Consider the following 18,747-nt stretch of genomic DNA (forward strand, 5'->3'; position numbering starts at 1 on the left):
TGAAGAGCAAAGCAAGCTGGATTCAAGGGCACATTTACATTCAATGACTGATACACAACAGGGGAAGAGTCATAGATTCATAAAATGGTTTAGGTTGGAAGGGACCTTAAAGACCATCTAGTTCCACCCCACTCTGCCACAGGCAGGCACACCTTCCACTAGCCCAAGTTGCTCCAGGCCTCATCCAACCTGGCCTTGAACACTTCCAGGGAGGGGGCAGAGCACAACAACAAAGAAAAGCTGCACAGTTCAGGTAGTGATAGGACTAGGGGGAATGGAATGAAGCTGGAGGTGGGGAGATTCAGGTTGGATGCGAGGAAGAAGTTCTTCCCCATGAGAGTGGTGAAGCCCTGGAATGGGTTGTCCAGGGAGGTGGTTGGGGCCCCGTCCCTGGAGGTGTTTAAGACCAGGCTGGATGAGGCTCTGGCCAGCCTGATCTAGTGTGGGGTGTCCCTGCCCATGGCAGGGGGGTTGGAACTAGATGATCCTTGTGGTCTCTTCCAACCCTGACTGATTCCATGATTCTATGATTCTATAATAGATGGAGGAGGGCTGTCAGACTGAAAAAGACCTCCAGAATAAAAGAATTATGAATAACAAACTACCTGAAAGACGTAAACACTGAGGGATGGAAAACAATTCTTTCCAGGCAAGGAAGCACAGGAATGGGTACCAAAGCAAAAAGAAACCCAGACATGTTTTAACAAGCAATTTTAGATTAACATTAAGTTTAAAAGAATCTTCTTGCATTTAAAATCTACAAGACTGGAAAAGTCAGCCATGGGATGCAGGAGGAAATGTGAGCAGTGGTGTTGTAGTACAGAGTAGGGACGACAGTAAGGGACTTGCTGCAGGTGCAAAGCAACATTTGCACTCAGAACAGGGCTTGCTGATTCTCTTGCTGATGGGGAGGTCCACGCTGCTGTGTGGCACACAGGGTAACAGTGATGTCTAGCAGGGGAGTCTCTGACTCTCATTGCTTCCTAGTGAGCTGACAAACATGAGGCTGTTGTCATTTAACATAGGAAATGTGCCAAATACCAAATTTAGTCAGAGCTGACTCCTTTGAAGCCAGCGAGGTTGCGGCATGCCTAAATTTGTTGCTGGTTCAAACAATGGCATTTATCTGACCAGAAATCAGCTTGCCCCTGTTCAGCAGTGCCTTTGAACACAGTCTGTTCTAGAGATAAATGTGCAGCATTGTGCCATCCTTGCTGGGCAGAACAGTGCTAGGACACGCAGTAATAGAGAGAGGTGGGAGTGGGAGGGATGGGCTACGCAGGTACCACAGCACTGCTTGCGGGGGGGTGGGGGGGTGGGTGGGGGAGTGGGGGGGGGGGAGGGCTGCTCTCAGATACAGTTCTAAGAAAGGGAAACTAGGAATGCCCTTCCATTGCCAAAAGTTTATCTAGTCTCAGCCAAGTCACTGAGCAAAATATTCATCTAGGTGAGCAAACAAGTGGTAGAGGAGGAGGAGGAAGGACAAACAGATGGAAATCGTGCCCACAATAGCTGCACAATACACCATGCTCCCACAACCAGTTACCCTGTGATAGTGCAGATTAAGACTGCCAGAGCTGAAGACAGAAGCACTGAAGTGTGTAACTGGCTTCTGGAAACAGCTGTGAGCTTTGTCTCTCCTTGAATTTCTCAATGTCCTGTGCTTTAGTAGCTGTGGTCTTCTATTGCACCGTGTGCTGGCTTCTTGGTCTTAGAGGCAGGTGCATGGCATTGCCCAAGCTGTTAGAGGTGCTGGAGGGAAAACAGGGCAGCTGGGGGCATGTCTGAATAGTTGTACCAGCTTTGTTTGCTATTTTAAACTCCTGTCAGAAAATGAGCTACAATCTCCTACTCCTGGTTGTTGTCCTGGGCATCGGTGGAGCTTCCCAATATGGATTGCAGATCTCCATTATCAACTCTCCTGCTGAGGTAAGCATGGCCAACTCAAAAACCTGAGCTACTAAGGTGGATTTCAGTGTCCTCATACATTCCTGCCTCTAGATTAAATCACTAACTTTACAATTAATGCTCTTAAAACTAGACTTGCCCTGGTTAGTTGGTTCTAAGAGTAGCTGCTATTGCTCTTGTGTTTCACTGGGTTCTCACATCTGTGTGATGTGACAGAACTGGAAAGGGGAAGATGAATGGGGTCTGTAAAGACAGCCAAACCCTTACTGAGTTGGATTGCTCACAAGACATCCTCCTCTTTCCAGTGCTCAGGCAGTGCCTTGAAGCATGTGCTTGGCCACAGAGACTAGGTCTAAGCCATTGTGAGGTGTAATAGGAAAGGGAAGAACTGTAGCTTTAGAGCTGAAGTAAGCACGAATACCTGCAGCTGGAAAATTAGGGAAGGTGTTGGTCCATCCTAAATGGTGCCAAGGACACTGAGATCATGCTAGTACCAGATTGGGACACCTCATCAAGACTGAGAATGCCATGGAAGTTACAAAGAGTAGGTCAGACAGACTCCACTATGGGCTACCTTGAGGAACAAATCCAGATCTCACTGAAGTCAGCTGAAGTCAAACTTGGATTTCACTCAAGGCATCAGACAGGATGGGAGGCAGAGGTACAGGAATGGTCGGGAAGAAGGTGGCAAAACAATCAGTGTTTAGCACATAAACGGAAGACCAACCTGCCACTCTCTTAGCAGCACTCAGAGTTGCTGTTTAATAGTGCTGCATTTATTCATTGATTTATTCATTGCACCTTGTTGCTAAAACATTAACTCCAGGGATGTTAGTGGCAGAACCCCCTTCGGTTTCACTGGGGGCTAAGATTTCAACCAAGGTGTTGACAGAAAGGTACTGCAATAGGCTGTAAGTAGGTAAGAGAAGTCAAAGAGGTGTGCCTCTGCACAAACATGTTGACTGAGTCCATTGGTTTCTGTTGGGTTTTTTTCAGTACATCAAAAACTTCATCCGTGAGACCTGGCTGCAGAGGTATGGCTCCTCCCCCCGTGAGGATGTGATTACTTTGATGTGGTCCTTCGTGGTGTCCATTTATAGCATCGGTGGACTTCTAGGCTCCCTGTTTGCTGGCTATTTGTCTGTTAGATTTGGAAGGTAGGAACAATGATTACATACAGCTTTCTGTTTACACCCACAGCTGCAAAAATAAGTGGCTGTGTCCTGGGAGAAAGGCTGCTTATAAAGTGGCACTGTGAGCAGCCCAGCACTGCTTCAGAACAGTCTGGTACAGAAACTGGGTAGCAAAATCTGCCAGTGACCATGCAGAAAATCCTTCCCTCTCCCCAGTAAGTGAACCCAGTCCAAAGAATTAACTCAAGGAGCACATGCACTCTAAAGTCAGTTTCTCAACCAACCACTCATGAATCTTGTTCTTCAGCATAGATATCAGCTCCACTAGAGGCATCAAAATCTTCAACTAATTTATCAGTCCATGACAAAGTTTCCCCATTCCCATTTCCTTCACTGCAGCTAATCTCAGAAGCTGGCAGAGAGCTTTTGTAGCATGGTACCATTTGTGCCACTCCTGTTAGGCTGTGCCTGACACCTGGGCAATGTTTATGCTCACATGAGTTTAAATGGATTCCAGGAAGAAGGCCATGCTCTTTGCCAACATCCCTGCTCTACTGAGCGCAGCTCTGATGGGACTCAGCCGGCTGTGTGGCTCCTTTGAGATGATCATTGCTGGAAGATTGTTTTCTGGAGTGTGTGGGGGTAAGGTATCATTCCTAGCTATGGCATTAAACAGTTGGGTGAACAGTGTCTGAGGGTCACAAGGATTCACCAGACTTGAGGGTATGGACCATGCATTTTGCTGAAGTCTGCAGAGGGCCTGGCTGCTGAACACACTTTTAACCCAGCAAGAAAACACAAACACAGTTACATTAATCCTGTGTGACACCTCCATTTCTCACTCCAAAAGTGCTGCTGAATTGTGAAAAGGCCAAGAACCACTCAATATGTCAGGGGAGCAGGCTTACTGTGGCAGTTTTAGGCTATGCCTTTAAAAATTAGCTGCAGATTTCAAGCAGAAAAGTAGAAAAATACAAATAATTGACAGTTGGGTGTAAAAAGGAAAGTAACAGATTATTCTAAATGAATTTCCTTGGCCAGAATGTGTGGGATGGACACAGAGGTACCCTAACAATCTTTCACATTTTATTTTCATCCCCATTCCTTCTTTTCTCTCTGGTGTGGTTGCTCTGCTGGGAGGATAACGTTTCTGACATTGAGATAAGACTAACACTACTTTCTTCCAGCTTCTCTCTCTCTTTTGGTACAAGGGGATTTGGGAGGTTTTGAGGGAGGCAGTGGAGCAGCTTCCCTGGTAATTTTCCCCAGGGGGTTTACATGCTGTTTTCTGATTGTAAATACCTGTATAATATTGTAAATGCTGAATATTTTCTACATATTCATTGCATTCCATTGCAGAATGTAGTTTTTGCTTTGTAAATACAGCTTGCTGGTCATGCTTAGTTAATGGGAATGGCAAACTTTAACCCACCACACTCACTCTACAGAAAGCTGATCTCTTGTTGCTGCTCTTGTGTCCAGTTCTGGGCCCCTCAGTTTAGGAAAGCTGTTGAGTTGCTGGAAGGTGTCCAGAGAAGGGCAACAAAGCTGAGGAGGGGTTTGGAGCACAGCCCTGTGAGGAGAGGCTGAGGGAGCTGGGGTTGCTTAGCCTGCAGAAGAGGAGGCTCAGGGGAGACCTTCTTGCTCTCTACAGCTCCCTGAAGGGAGGTTGTAGCCAGGTGGGGGTTGGTCTCTTCTCCCAGGCAACCAGCACCAGAACAAGAGGACACAGCCTCAAGCTGTGCCAGGGGAGGTTTAGGCTGGATATTTTCAGACTTTGTCACTTCGCATCTTACTTTTGTAGCCTATTGCAAACTTCACCTCATGCCTCTCTTGAGTCTCTTTGAGACTCTTGAAGGTGTCCAGAGAAGGGCAATGAGGCTGGGGAGAGGCCTTGAGCACAAGCCCTACGAGGAGAGGCTGAAGGAGCTGGGATTGTTTAGCCTGGAGAAGAGGAGGCCCAGGGGAGACCTTATTGCTGTTTACAACTACCTGAAGGGAGGTTGGAGCCAGGAAGGGGTTGGTCTCTTCTCCCAGGCAACCGGCACCAGAACAAGAGGACACAGTCTCAAGCTGTGTCAGGGGAGGTTTAGGCTGGAGATGAGGAGGAAGTTCTTCACAGAGAGTTGTTAGCTGTTGGAATGTGCTGCCCAGGGAGATGGTGGAGTCACCATCCCTAGAGGTGTTCAAAAGGGGATTGGACATAGCACTTGGAGCCATGGTCTAGTAGTCATGAGGTCCTGGGTGACAGGTTGGACTTGATGATCTTTGAGGTCTTTTCCAACCTTGTTGATTCTATGATTCTATGATTCTATGATTCTATGAGGAAGAAATTCTTCATAGGGACTCTCTCTATGATTTGCTATTGGAATGTGCTGCCCAGGGAGGTGGTGGAGTCACCATCCCTGGAGGTGTTTAGGAGGAGTCTTGATGGGGTGCTTGGTGCCATGGTTTAGTTGATTAGATGGTGTTGAGTGATGGCTTGGACGCGATGATCTTGACGGTCTCTTCCAACCTGGTCTATTCTATTCTATTCTATTCTATTCTATTCTATTCTATTCTATTCTATTCTATTCTATTCTATTCTATTCTATTCTATTCTATTCTATTCCTGCTTGCTGATACTGCCTTCCATAACACAGGCAAGGGAATGGTTTTCTAGCTGGGCACTTCTAATTTCAGACCCCTCAGGAGGCTACATTCTGCCAGTGGTTTTGATCCCTGAGCAGTTGGATAAAGGTCATACTATACTAACTGGGGGCGGGGGGAGGGAGGGGAAAGTCTATTGAGAGGATAAATATCCATTCACTGAGCAAATGGAATGTATAGCATTTGTTAACTTGTTGGTCTCAAGCACAAAATAGGGCATGTGGCATCCTGTGGGGACACTGAAATGCATATCCTGAGATTACGGGGAGCTCCAGCAGTTCTGTATGGCCAAAGGGATCCTGGGGTGTCTTAAGAGGAGTGTGTCCAGCAGATCCAGGGAGGTTCTCCTCTCCCACTACTCTGCCCTGCGGAGACCTCACCTGGGGTATTGCATCCAGTGCTGGGCTCCCCAGCTCAAGAGGGACAGGGATCTGCTGGAGAGAGCCCAAGGGAGGGCTACAAGGATGCTGAAGGGACTGAGCACTGCCTGATGAGGAGAGGCTGAGAGCCCTGGGGGTGGTTAGTCTGGAGAGGAGAAGGCTGAGAGGGGATTTAATAAATGTTTATCAATATCTGAGGGCTGGGGGTCAAGAGGGAGGGGCAGAGCAGTCTCTGCTCACCTGCACCCTGTGATAGGACAAGGGGTAGTGAATGGAAACTCCAGCACAGGAAGTTCCACCTCAACATAAGAAGGAACTTCTTCACTGTGAGGGTCACAGAGCACTGGAACAGGCTGCCCAAAGAGGTTGTGGAGTCTCCTGCTCTGAAGACTTTCCAGCCACATCTGGATGAATTCCTGTGTGACCTGTGCTGGATTCTATGGTCCTGCTCTGGCAGGGGAGTTAGACTTGATGATCTCTGGTGGTCCCTTTCAGCCCCTAGCATCCTGTGATCCTGTACATGTGTCTGTAGGAAATACTGCAAGAGAAGGCCAGCCTGCTGAGGAGCAGACATCCCAGGGAACGCACCTGCTTAGGGCAACCCTCAGCCAAAAGGCCACGGTGCTAGGCACATGCTTCCTGTCAGGCAGACACACACGCACTCGGCATGATAAAAAATGTGTCTCAGAGCCTAACCCAATATGCTGTGCCCAGGACTGTCTCCTCATAATGTTTGAATTGCCCTAACAGTCACTTGTCCCTTGCAGGTTTAGGTCTGAACATCCACCTGATGTATGCTGGGGAATGTGCCCCACAGAAGCTCCGGGGGCTCACTGCCATAACAGCTTCGACTGCCATTGCCATTGGGAAGCTTGCAGGGTTTGCTCTGGGGCTCAAGTAAGTGGCTATGAGACCCATTTCAGGCAGTCTGTTATTAAAAGTTGTGCAGACATCAGGGCAAGCCTATGGGCAGGCAAACGTGCAGTTCCTTTCAGGGCACCCTAAGCAGCCAGGCTGAATTAGCTCAGCCCAGATGCTGGACTTAAAGGCTTGGCAAACAGAAATCACATAAAATATTTAGTCCTGGAGAACAACATTGCTTCCTAATGAGGACAGACTGAGATACAGAGAATAAAAGACCTGAATAGATTTCAGTGGGTTGAAAGAAATCCATCTTTTCTAAGAAATGGCCTGTAGTTGCCATTCTTTTAGGCATATCAGGGAATATCAGATTCATCCAAACTTTCTTGAGCATGCACACAGGCTGGCACATCCTCTCCTTGAGCACACACACACAACCTGAAAGCTATGGTGGATTCATTGCCTCCAGCACAGGTTCTTTGTGCACAGGTTTCTTCTGCCTGTCCTGTTTCAAAGATAGTTCTCATTAGGAAACACAGCAGCTGCTGTTTGGGGCAGTCAGTGCCAGACTCATTACCCCTGGATAATGTCCTCATTGTAACTTGGGCACCCTTTGGCTCAGAAGCAGAGGGATAAGCCACCACAGGTTCTTTCCTCAGCCCTTGTGCCAGGACAGTGTTCATTCCTGTGGGCCTTCAGCTGTGGCAGGAGGATGCAGCCAGCCTTGCTGTGCTCACCACTGAGCAACAGGTGGCAACAACAATTCTTGTGCTGCTCTCCCTTCTGCTCCCCTTGAGACTTTCTAGGCTGAGAAATGCTGGAGATTCCTGGGTGAGAGCTGCATGGTTGCTCAGCTCTGGTTTTGTTTCAGGGAGGTTCTCGGAGTAGATGATCTCTGGCCTGTTCTCATGGCAACCAACGCAATTCCTGCCCTCATTCAGCTTCTCACCCTCCCCTTCTTCCCAGACTCTCCTCGCTACCTGCTCATTGACAAAAAGGACAAGGAGGCATGCCTCAAAGGTAAGGACATGGACCACAAAGCTTTGGTCTGTGGAAAACAGTAAAGGCTGGAAAAGAGATGGAGTTGGGAAAAAGATCAGCTCTCAACCCACCTTCAGGTTTAATGAAAGACAGCCTCCTCTGGTTTCATACTGGTGCTCTCTTGGCACTAGTATTTCCCTTGCCCTCTGCCAGGACCCTCCCAGGGACATGCGTACATAGAGCCTGTATTTCCACCACCCCAGACTCTGCCCTGATGAGTGGGGGTGTGGATATGGCACTTTCTGGCTCTAAGAAAGGAATGCTGTGGTGGTGAGAGAAAGTTCAGTTCTCCCTCCCCCACAAAGAAAACACAACTAACTCAGTCGGAGAAGCAAAATGGATATGAGCTATATTTACAAGCAGGATGAGGTGCAGTGAATATATACACAATATACAGTATTTACAATATATACAGAAGTATACAACAAAGAAAGTAACACAGAACAAAACTCCCTCCTCCTGCCAGAGGAGGGTTCCCCTCCCCGTACCCCCTCTCTCCCCCTTCCTCCCTTTTTTCCCAAAAAGGGGTTTGAGAGAGAAAAGGTAATTATCAAGGAGGAAAATTCTGTTAGCTCAAAGCGCATAAAAGAATTATTTTTTCTTATCTGTTATTCAAGGTCAGCTCTGTCCTGCAGCTGTTGCTCAAAGAGAAGCAGAGAAACAGGCAGAAAAAGAGAGAGAACTGAACTGACTGAGACTCAAACAGAACTAAAACTTAAAGTTGCATTTTACCTATCTACCAATGAAATTAATTTAGAATATCATGTTTTCATTGTCTTCACCAAAACATCAAGCCAAAGTGTTCCAGCAACTGTCCCTTTCTTAAAGGCACAGCCTAAAACGGTCACAGATGCTCTGTCCTGCCATGCCCTATCTGTAACATTGCAGTTCTTCAGTAACCTTGACAGCAACTGCTGACATCAGCAGAGAAACAGCCATTGAGGGGTTTTAGCTATCAAAGAGAAAAACTCTGTGCATGGAGACTTATTTTTTGATGCAGGAGGTGTTTCCCTCTCTGCATTTTAATGTGTGCCCTAGAACTGCACCTTTAGCAGCAAGATATTTGGGGAGGGACTGGTAAGGGTGTGATTTACATTGAGAGCCCATAAGCAGCTATTGGCCACAGGTAAGGTCAAAAATTTATGTGTATGAAATACACCCATAAAGATCCATAAAACAGCAGTGAACTGGATCTGTGTCTAATTCAAAGCCAGGTCTCTAGAAAGTTCACACATGCAAACAGCTCAAAGCTCAAATATGGCACTGCAAGGCAGAAAACAATGCTCTGAAGTCAAGTCTGCACTGGTGAGCCTGGACAAGGAGTCATCTTCTCTTTTCCTCTCCTTCCAGCTGTGAAGCAGCTCTGGGGTAATGGTGACCACAAGGCCGAAATAGATGACATGGTGGCAGAGCAAGAAGCTATCTGTGGGGAGGAAGCTAAGAGTGTTTGTGACCTGATTCGTGACCGATCTGTCCGCTGGCAGCTCATCACTCTCTTCCTGGTCTCCTCCTGCATGCAGTTAATTGGTGCCAACATGGTTGGTGTGCTCCTTCTCCCTGCTTTCTAGATTGCTAACAGATCCTTGGGTCTGCAGCAAGCAGTACCATGCTGGCTGCAGCACTGGCTGTAGAGAGGGATCTGGTGTTACAGTTTATTGCCATTTTTTCCCCATGGAAGTTTGAACCTGGGATATGTTATAGAATCACAGATTGCACTGGGTTGAAAGGACTCTTGAAGGTCATTTTGTCCAGCCTCCCTTCAATGAGCAGGGACATCTCCAACTAGGCCAGGTCAAGAACTGTTTTAGTAAGTGGCATCTGAAGGCATCTCTATGGATTACCCTGTTATGATGAGAGAAGGGAGGGGATACGATAAAATCTCAGACACAGAACAACTAGAGAGCAGCACAACCTCCCCTGGGTATGTGAACTCCAGAATGTCCTGCCCAAAACTGCCCATCCATTCCAGTACAGACTGAGTCTGCTTTGTAACGAACACTGACACTGCATTTCCATCCTTTAACCTCTTTGGGTTTCTTTCTCCATTCTTGAACTCTGCTCCTTCTCAGAGCATAGACAATGACAACATCCCAGTAATGTATGTGACAGTTACTGATAGCCACCTTTGCTGTGGAGATCTCCCTGTTTCAGTAGGTAGTAATGAGTGTTGAAACAGTTATTATATAAAATGAACTCTTAGCAAAAGCATAAAAGCTTCCAAATTCAGATGAATTTTGCAAATAAGAAAGACTTCAGGATTCACAAGACACCTTTCTGTCCCCACTACTGCAGCAGGAACTATACCCTTAAGAAACTGGGCATGTTAACAGTGGGATTTCTTACACTTTGGGAGTGCTTAAATCCAGGGGGAAAAAAAAAATCATGATCCAAATCACTGAAAAAGATAATGTCAATAATTTGGTTAGCATGTACTGTCTACATTTCTGTGTGCTCCTCACCCAAAGGGCTCACTAAAACAAGTGAAAGATGTCAGAATTCTAACCTATAACATAAGGCAAAGGCAATGCTAAGAGCAAAGAAAAGAAGAAGAAAAGGTCTGTTTCGTTACTGAGTTCAAAACAGAACTGCTAATAAAAGCTGTTCTGCACAAATAAGCTTCATGAAAACATCAAGGAATAGTTTTCAAGGAGGTTTTCTCTTTAGGCCAAATTAATTTTTCTCTGTTGAAAAGCAAAAGAGAGAAGCTAGTGTAGATGTGTCCAGATGGGTACAGCCTTCATGCATTTCTCTGCTTTCTAGGTTTACTTTTATGCATACAATATCTTCATCAAGGCTGGAATCCCCCCGGATCAAACCCACTATGTCTCCCTGGGAGTTGGGATCACCGAGATCCTCACCACGGTTCTGTGTGTAAGTGGATCCTCGGCTGAGTTTCATTTTGCTGTGCTATGTGGTTCAGGTCAGTCTTTAGGACTGCTGGAAATGCAGCTTCAGGAATCAAACTGCTACAACTAATCAACCATAATACTTAGCAGAGGTCACACAGAATTGTCTCCACACACCCTGAGAACATGAGCATTTATGTTCCATTTCCTGGAGGACAGGAAAGCTGCTCCCTCAAAATCACCACTCACCCTGAGCCGGTCCTAGTTCCCAGTTCCCTCCTGCAGGAAGGGCAGATGACAGTCCCTGTGCCCACTATTCAGTGGAACTCATGCTGTAGGATTCATGGCCATTACCAGTGCAAGCATTTACTCCTTGCTTCTCTTCCCTGGCTGTCCTTTGCCTGCAGAGTGCCACCTCAGGCCTCCCCTGCCCAGGCAATTCTCCAGGCAGCCCTGCAGCTGCCCACCTTCCCCTGCTCCCTGCAGCTCCTGGTCCTGCTCTGTCACCCCCAATGTCTTTACTCACTCTCCAGAAGAGGTACCACATCCCAGTCCCTGACTCCAGAGATGCCCGGCCTGGGGGCAGAGAGCCAGAGATGCCTGACTGGAGCAGCTCACCAGAGCTTGCCTCCTTTGGAGCTGACAATATGTCCTCCTGGTTGCAGGGCTTCCTGATTGAGCGTGCAGGGAGGAAGACCCTGCTGTGGAGAAGCTACACAGTTATGGCTTTGGTTTTAGGGCTCCTCACCACCACGCTTTCACTACAGGTAAGACCCCACTCAGGTGTTAGAGATGTGTCCTGTCCTCATCTGTTATCACATGGCAGATACCATTCCTATTTCCTTCCCCTCAAATCAATTTCTTAGTGGGAGCAGAAGTATCCTTGGGGTAATTATCACACTAACAGAGGTCTGTTCCCAGTCGTGTCCATGGCTTCACACAGCCATGCTCACTGACAAGACTCTCATCTCCTTGTGAAGTTTCTGGCAGTAAACAGATGTATGCTTAAGCACTGACATACTTAGCAGTGATAAATGTTTCTGATGGAGCTGGATAAATACTATTTTCATTTCTGATTTTGTTTGCTTGCCGTTTCCTACCACAGGACTCCTTTTCCTGGGTACCATACTGCTCTGCTGCACTCATCTTTATTTTCATCATGTGCTTTGGTGTTGGGCCAGGTTGGTATTTTCTGCTAGAATGGTTTAATGTACATATTCTTTCTTCACCACAGCCTTTAGGAGAGGTTCTAGGCATAAGTGGTCCAGAGTTAGCATGAATCCCCCTGCTTCTGATTCAGTGCAGGACAGATGTTCCCCACTCCCTTGCTGTGATAGGAGGTAAAACTTCACAGAATCACAGAATGCCAGGGGCTAGAAGGGACCTCAAGGGAGCATCCAGTCCAACCCCTGAGCAGGATCACCTAGAGCAGATCACACAGAAACACATCCAGGCAGGTCTTGAATATCTCCAGAGAGGGAGACTCCACAACCCCCCTGTGCAGCCTGCTCCAGGGCTCTGTCACCCTCATAGGGGAAAAATTCTTCATGTTTCCATGGAACTTCCTATGCCTCAACTTCCACCATTGCCCTTTGTGCTGTCATTGGGCATCACCCAGCAGAGCCTGGCTCCATCTTCTGGGCACTCACCCTGCACATCTCTATAAACATGTCGTGGTTTGGGAGGCCAATTTCTCCCACCACGGGCAAAAATAACGACTCAGACAAACGGACTGCAAAAAATGGTGGAAAGTTTAAGTGGAAAAACAATGAAAGTTTTACAGAAAACCACAAGCACTGTGACAAAGAGAGAGAGATCCAAAAAACCCCCCCATATCCCCACCTGGGGGTACACCCAAAGCCCAACCTCCCCCCCAGCTCTTTTCCCCCCCACAACCCAGCCTTGGGCCTGGGCAGGCCCAATGGAGGCAGCTCAGCCATTTTACTTAGGCACTGGTGAGGGAGGAAAGAGGAAGTGAAGACCCTGCACTGATGTATTATAGGGGAGCAGGGCATTATGGGAATGAATACCTGGTTTCCTGTGACCACCCCCTGCACTGGGCCCACCCCTTGGGACATCCCAGGTGTGGTCTGTGCAGTGGCATGCGGGCCAGCACCCAGCCTAAACCACCACAAAACATTAATGAGGTCAGCCCTCAGGCTCCTCTGTTCCAAGCTACAGAGCCCTCAGCTCCCTCAAGCTCTTCTCATAAGGAAGATGTTCCACTCCCCTAATAGTTTTTGTGGCTCTGTGCTGGACTCTTTCATACAGTTCCCTGAGGTCCTTCCTGAACTGAGGGGCCCAGAACTGGACACAATAGTTGAGATGTAGCCTCAACAGGACAGAGCAGAGGGGGAGGATAACCTCTCTCAACCTATTAACCACAACCCTTCTAATACACCCCAGAATGGCATTGGCCTTCTTGGCCACAAGAGCACATTGCACATTGAAACTTCATTTCACATTGCATTCCCACATGCCTTCCTCCTGAAGAGCCAAGCAGCACCTCAAACATCTGCAGGTCAGTTGCAATCATTAATTTGTGTGGTGATCTGAAGTGTAAGCTCCAGAAGCACCTTGCAGAATTTCTGAACTTCCTTTTTTTTTTTTTCTAACTTTTTTTTTTCAGCTGGAGTATTATGCCCCTTGCTCACAGAAATATTTATTCAATCATACAGACCAGCTGCTTATGTTTTTAATGGCATTGTAGGCTGGATCCTACTCTTCATCCTTGGATTTGTGTTCCCCTTCATTGTGGTAAGCAAGTAGGTTGTTTGGTTTCAGTTCAGAGGGGATCAGAGCATGGTTCTGGAGCCCAGAGCGTGGTTCTCTTTTTCAACACTTCATGCAAAGGACAGAGGCCAAACTAACTGCACTTTTGATGGCCTCTTTACTCCAGTGAAAGCACAGCAAACCCTCAAAGTGCTGCTAACTCTGCGCTCAGCTGGAGCGTGACTGTGGCAAACAGAAGCGGTGACAGAGGCACCAACACTGTCAGATGTGATTTGGATGTCATGAGGGGCTCCCTTCTTTCCCCTCCCTGTCCTGTATGTGCATCTCCTTCGGGGTTAATGTAGGAAATGGGCAGTCCCAGAGATGTGACAGAGCACTAGTAGGTGGCAGGAAACTAAAGCCCTTGCAGTTTTGCACTGTGAGGAGGGACAGAGCTAATGTGCTATGTCCTTTCCCCAGCCTAGCACTGAGAAGGATGGAGCAGAAAGAAAGAGTAAACTGAAGCTCAGCCTTTCTCTGACTTGTCAGGCAAAGACTTTCAATGTCTGCTTAGCACATGACCTGCCTCCTTTAAAACAGGAGAGTTAACTCACCTCACCATGGTGGCAGCAAACATCTGCTGGGTCCCTGACCAAGCTTTTTTAGCAACTACAAACCCAGAAAGGCCATACCATAAGAAAAAAAGAAACACTCCATGTATATAAAGACCTTTTGTCTCTTTCTTTTGCTATAGGAAGGCCTTGGCAGTTTCTGTTTCATCATTTTCCTGACATACTGCCTGTGCATGGCTATCTTTGTCTTCCTGGTGCTGCCAGAGACCAAGGGAAAGACCATGCTGCAGGTCATGGAGGAGTTCAACCATCTGAACTACCGCGGGAAGAAGCGACAAACAGCCCTACCACAGAGGAACTGCTCAATGATGGTGGTTACTAGGCTTTAATAACAAACTCTTCACTCCACATCCTGATCTTTTGTTACTGTAGTGCCCGGAAGCCTTATCAAGCAAGAGAGAATCCATTATTCCACAAACAGCACAAATGTGTGTTCAAAAAAATACTCATCTACAGTGCAGGGTGCAAGATGCACTTGGTGGTGCTCTCCAGCTGCTGAAGTAAGCCTTTGCAGAAAAAACCAGAAAGAGTTAAACATAATGTCTAAAGAAATCAGATCTCTGTCAGACCCTGCAAATTAGTAGCTGAAAACTGAAACCAAAGGAGCTGCTCTTTCCCTTAGCAAACCCAGGCCTTCAAAGTTACCTGAGGAAGTGAGTGTGGGAGATTCAGATGGCCAGCACGCTTGTGAGACTGAGAGAGCAGAAGACAGAGCTTTGCGTGGAAGTTAGCTGTTCCTGCTGACAAGTCAGTGCTGCTGAGCTTTCCCAAAGAAGGAGTTTCAGTCCAGATGAGGAGTCCATCTCTTTAATCCAGTGGAAGAAGATACCTTGCTATCAGCAGACAGAACTGGTATGCTTCTCTCTGGTATCCTTCTCTCACAAACAAACTTGAGAGAATGTACAGGGTATAGGGGCAAGTAGGGCTTTCTTGAGAAGCTGATGACCACAGTTGTCTCTCACAGAGCCTCCTGCAGTCTCTTGTTGTTGCTTGTTGGTTTGCTTTGGTTTGGGTTTTTGTGTTTGAGAGACAAGTCATTGCTACATCAGGAGAAAAAAGGTGTGAAGGAGTGAAGAGGTCCTGGTGTAAAGAAGACACTATGCTAGAGAACTACCCAAGTTTCCTATCACCTCAAGCCAAAATTCTTGCTTGGTCATCGGCTACATTGCCTGGATTTGGGAGATTCTTCCACTGGGATAAGCAGGGATATGTCAAAACAGAAAGAAGGCTGGAGTGAAGAAAGCAGAGCTGCAGGAAGTCATGAGGGAGCTAATCTACAGAGAAGGGGAAGTGCTCCTTTTTCAGTAGCAAAGCCCACACTGTGTGTCTGCAGCCTGCAGTTATTTACAGCAGGGAGAATGAGTGCTGGGTTTCAGTGGGACTGAGTTCTCAAGAGTAACTGGTACACACACAAAAAAGACTGGTTCCTTCCCTGGAGAAGCCAATCTGAATGTCTGCCTCTTTGCTTCTCTATCCGGGTCTCTGAATACTCCCATTTTTGTTGCAAAACCTGGTAGGAATGGCTTCACTCTTTGTACTCATTGCTACATGACATGTCATGCTCTGGCTTTTCTTCCTGCTTTGCACTTTGCTGATAAGGAAATAACAAAAAGCAGTCGCTGGATTGGGTTTTCATTGGTGAAAGGAGTCAGGGACAGAGGAGAACCTGTCTTCTGGGACTGTGGTGTTGGGGCAATGGGATGTTGTGTCTGGCTTGTTCTGGAAAGGAGATCTTTACTACCAAGTGCTGCAGATGCTGCACAATAAAATTTGCAAACTGAGCAGAACCTTGAGTGAGAGTTTCTTCCACAGCTCCTGCTCTTTTAGCTTCACTCCATCCTCTAACAATGCTTGTTAGCAGTGCCAAGAGCTAATACCAAGAGCAGTGGTCTTTCCCAGCACAACCATCCTTCCTATGGCAATCCTATTACCAAAAAAAAAAGTTTATAGTTTCAAGGCTGGAGGTCATAGGTTGCACAATACCACAGTCAGAACCAATATATACTCCTTTTCCATGTCAAATATGCAAGGGAAAAAAACAACAAGAAGAAATATTTGAAGTATTTAGGTAAGATCTGGATTATTTTAGAAGACTTTATTTGGTCTGGTCTTTCTCAACCTTACTAGCTCCCACTGAAGAATTTTTGACTGTTCAGCCTGGAGAAGAGAAGGCTCCAGGGAGACCTTAGAGCTGCATTGCAGTATCTGCAGGGGACCTGCAGGAAGGCTGGGGGGGACTGTTCAGAAGGACTTGGAGTGATAGAATGAGGAACAACAGTTTAGAACTGGAGCAGGGCAGAGTTAGGTTGGACATCAGGAGGAAGTTCTGCACAGTGAGGGTGGGGAGACACTGGGACAGGCTGCCCGGGGAGGTGGTTGAGGCCCCATCCTTGGAGACATCCAAGCTCAGCCTTGCTGTGTCCCTGTGCAGCCTGCTCTAGCTGGAGGTGTCCCTGCTGCCTGCAGGGGGTTGGACAAGATGCCCTTGGAGACTTCCTTCCAACCCAATGCCAGCTGCGAACTTTTACAGTATCACAGAGTCCAACCTGTCACCACAGACTTCATGACTAGACCATGGCACCTCCAGGGATGGTGACTCCACCACCTCCCTGGGCATCACATTCCAATGGCGAATGACTCTCTCAGTGAAGAACTTTCTCCTCACCTCGAGCCTAAACTTGCCCTGGCACAGCTTGAGACTGTGTCCTCTTGTTCTGGTGCTGGTTGCTTGAGAGAAGAGACCAACTCCCTCCTGGCTACAACCACCCTTCAGGTAGTTGTAGAGAGCAATGAGGTGTCCCCTGAGCCTCCTCTTCTCCAGGCTAAGCAACCCCAGCTCCCTCAGCCTCTCCTCACAGGGCTGTGCTCCAGACCCCTCCGCAGCCTCGTGGCCCTTCTCTGGACACCTTCCAGTATCTCAATGTCCTTCTTGAACTGAGGGGCCCAAAACTGGACACAGTACTCAAGGTGTGGCCTAATCAGTGCAGAGTACAGGGGCACAATGACTTCCCTGCTCCTGCTGGCCACACTATTCTTAATACAGGCCAGGATGCCATTGGCCTTCTTGGCCACCTGGGCACACTGCTGGCTCATGTTTAGACAGCTGTCAATCAGCACCCGTAGGTCCCTCTCTGTTTGGCATCTCTCCAGCCACTCTGACCCCAGCCTGTAGCTCTGCATGGGGTGGTTATGGCCAAAGTGCAGCCCCTGGCATTTGGATTTGTTGAATGTCATCCTGTTGGACTCTGCCCACCTGTCCAGTTGGTCGAGGTCCCTCTGCAGAGCCCTTCTGCCCTCTAACTGCTCAACATCTGCTCCCAACTTGGTGTCATCTGCAAATTTGCTGATGACTGACTCAATCCCCTCATCCAGGTTATCAGTGAAGATATTAAAAAGGATGGGGCCCAGCACTGATCCCTGGTGGACACCACTAGTGACTGGCCGCCAGCTGGATGTGGCACCATTCACCACCACTCTCTGGGCTCAGCCCTCCAGCCAGTTCCGAACCCAGCACAGAGTGTTGCTGTCCAAGCCAGGGGCTGACAGCTTAGCCAGCAGTTTACTGTGGGGAACGGTGTCAAAGGCCTTGCTGAAGTCCAGGCAGACTACATCCAAAGGCCTCCCCACATCCACCAGATGGGTCACCTGATCCTAGGCCGTTTGACGCTGTGCCTTTAAGAAAGGGGCACACTGGCTAAATGTTTATAAAATATTTTGGTAGTCTAAATGAATTTCATTGGCCAAGGAGGTGGGAGGTGAGATTGGACCCAGAGGAGCTGGGAACTTTCTCTCAGTCTTCCTTCCTTCGCTGTCCCTCTCGGCTGGATCTGCTTCTGGGATACTGGCCAACTAAGATAAGATACTAACTCCTGTGCCAGGCCTTTCTTCCTTTCCTGCCCTGTTAACCGTCCACATCTCTTTTCTACCTCTATTGGGGGAGAAGGGAGGTAGGGGGGTGAAGGGGGCACAGGGGGAAGCCCCCTGTGGTGGTTTGAAAGGAAAGGCTCTGCTTTTCCTCCCCCACTGAGAAAGAGACCACGGCTAAGCCCAGTCAGAGAAATGAGAGTATATTTTACAAGGAAACAGATTCTATGTAACACAACAAATACAGGTATTTTACAATATATACAGGAATATACAGCAAATGAACTCAACCAGAAACCAGACCCCCCACAGAGGGGGCTTCCCCCTGTGCCCCCTTCACCCCCCTACCTCCCTTCTCCCCCAAAAGAGGTAGAAAAGACATGTGGACGGTTAACAGGACAGGGGAAGAAGAGGACAGGCCTGTTACAGGGAGGGAGTTAGTTCTTATCTCTTGGCAAGAAGCCCAGAAGCAGATCCAGCTGAAAGGGACAGCGAAGGAAGGAAGACTGAGAGAAAGTTCCCAGCTCCCCCGGGTCCAATCTGACCTCCCACAATCCTTGGCCAATGAAATTCATTTAGAATACCAAAATATTTTATAAACATTTAGCCAGTGTGCCCCTTTCTTAAAGGCACAGTGTCAAACGGCCACACCCCCTCTGTGGGGGATCTGGTTTCTGGTTGAGTTTATTTGCTGTATATCCCTGTATATATTGTAAAATAC

The 18,747-nt window shown here is 47.7% G+C and overlaps 1 protein-coding gene across 1 annotated transcript; it reads left to right on the top strand.

Moving 5' to 3' along the window:
• The first annotated feature begins 1,810 nt into the window (after positions 1 to 1,810).
• On the top strand, positions 1,811 to 14,575 carry LOC104309520 (solute carrier family 2, facilitated glucose transporter member 11). Its single transcript, XM_009910847.2, has 11 exons — positions 1,811 to 1,929; positions 2,905 to 3,065; positions 3,559 to 3,683; positions 6,838 to 6,967; positions 7,803 to 7,951; positions 9,323 to 9,510; positions 10,733 to 10,843; positions 11,484 to 11,585; positions 11,924 to 11,999; positions 13,448 to 13,575; positions 14,285 to 14,575. The coding sequence occupies exons 1-11, from the start codon at positions 1,834 to 1,836 to the stop codon at positions 14,489 to 14,491; spliced, it is 1,473 nt and encodes a 490-aa protein (XP_009909149.1). The 5' UTR covers positions 1,811 to 1,833; the 3' UTR covers positions 14,492 to 14,575.
• Positions 14,576 to 18,747: the final 4,172 nt, after the last annotated feature.

The sequence above is a fragment of the Dryobates pubescens genome, chromosome 25 (assembly GCF_014839835.1).
Source record: "Dryobates pubescens isolate bDryPub1 chromosome 25, bDryPub1.pri, whole genome shotgun sequence".
NCBI classification, from domain to species: Eukaryota; Metazoa; Chordata; class Aves; order Piciformes; family Picidae; genus Dryobates; species Dryobates pubescens.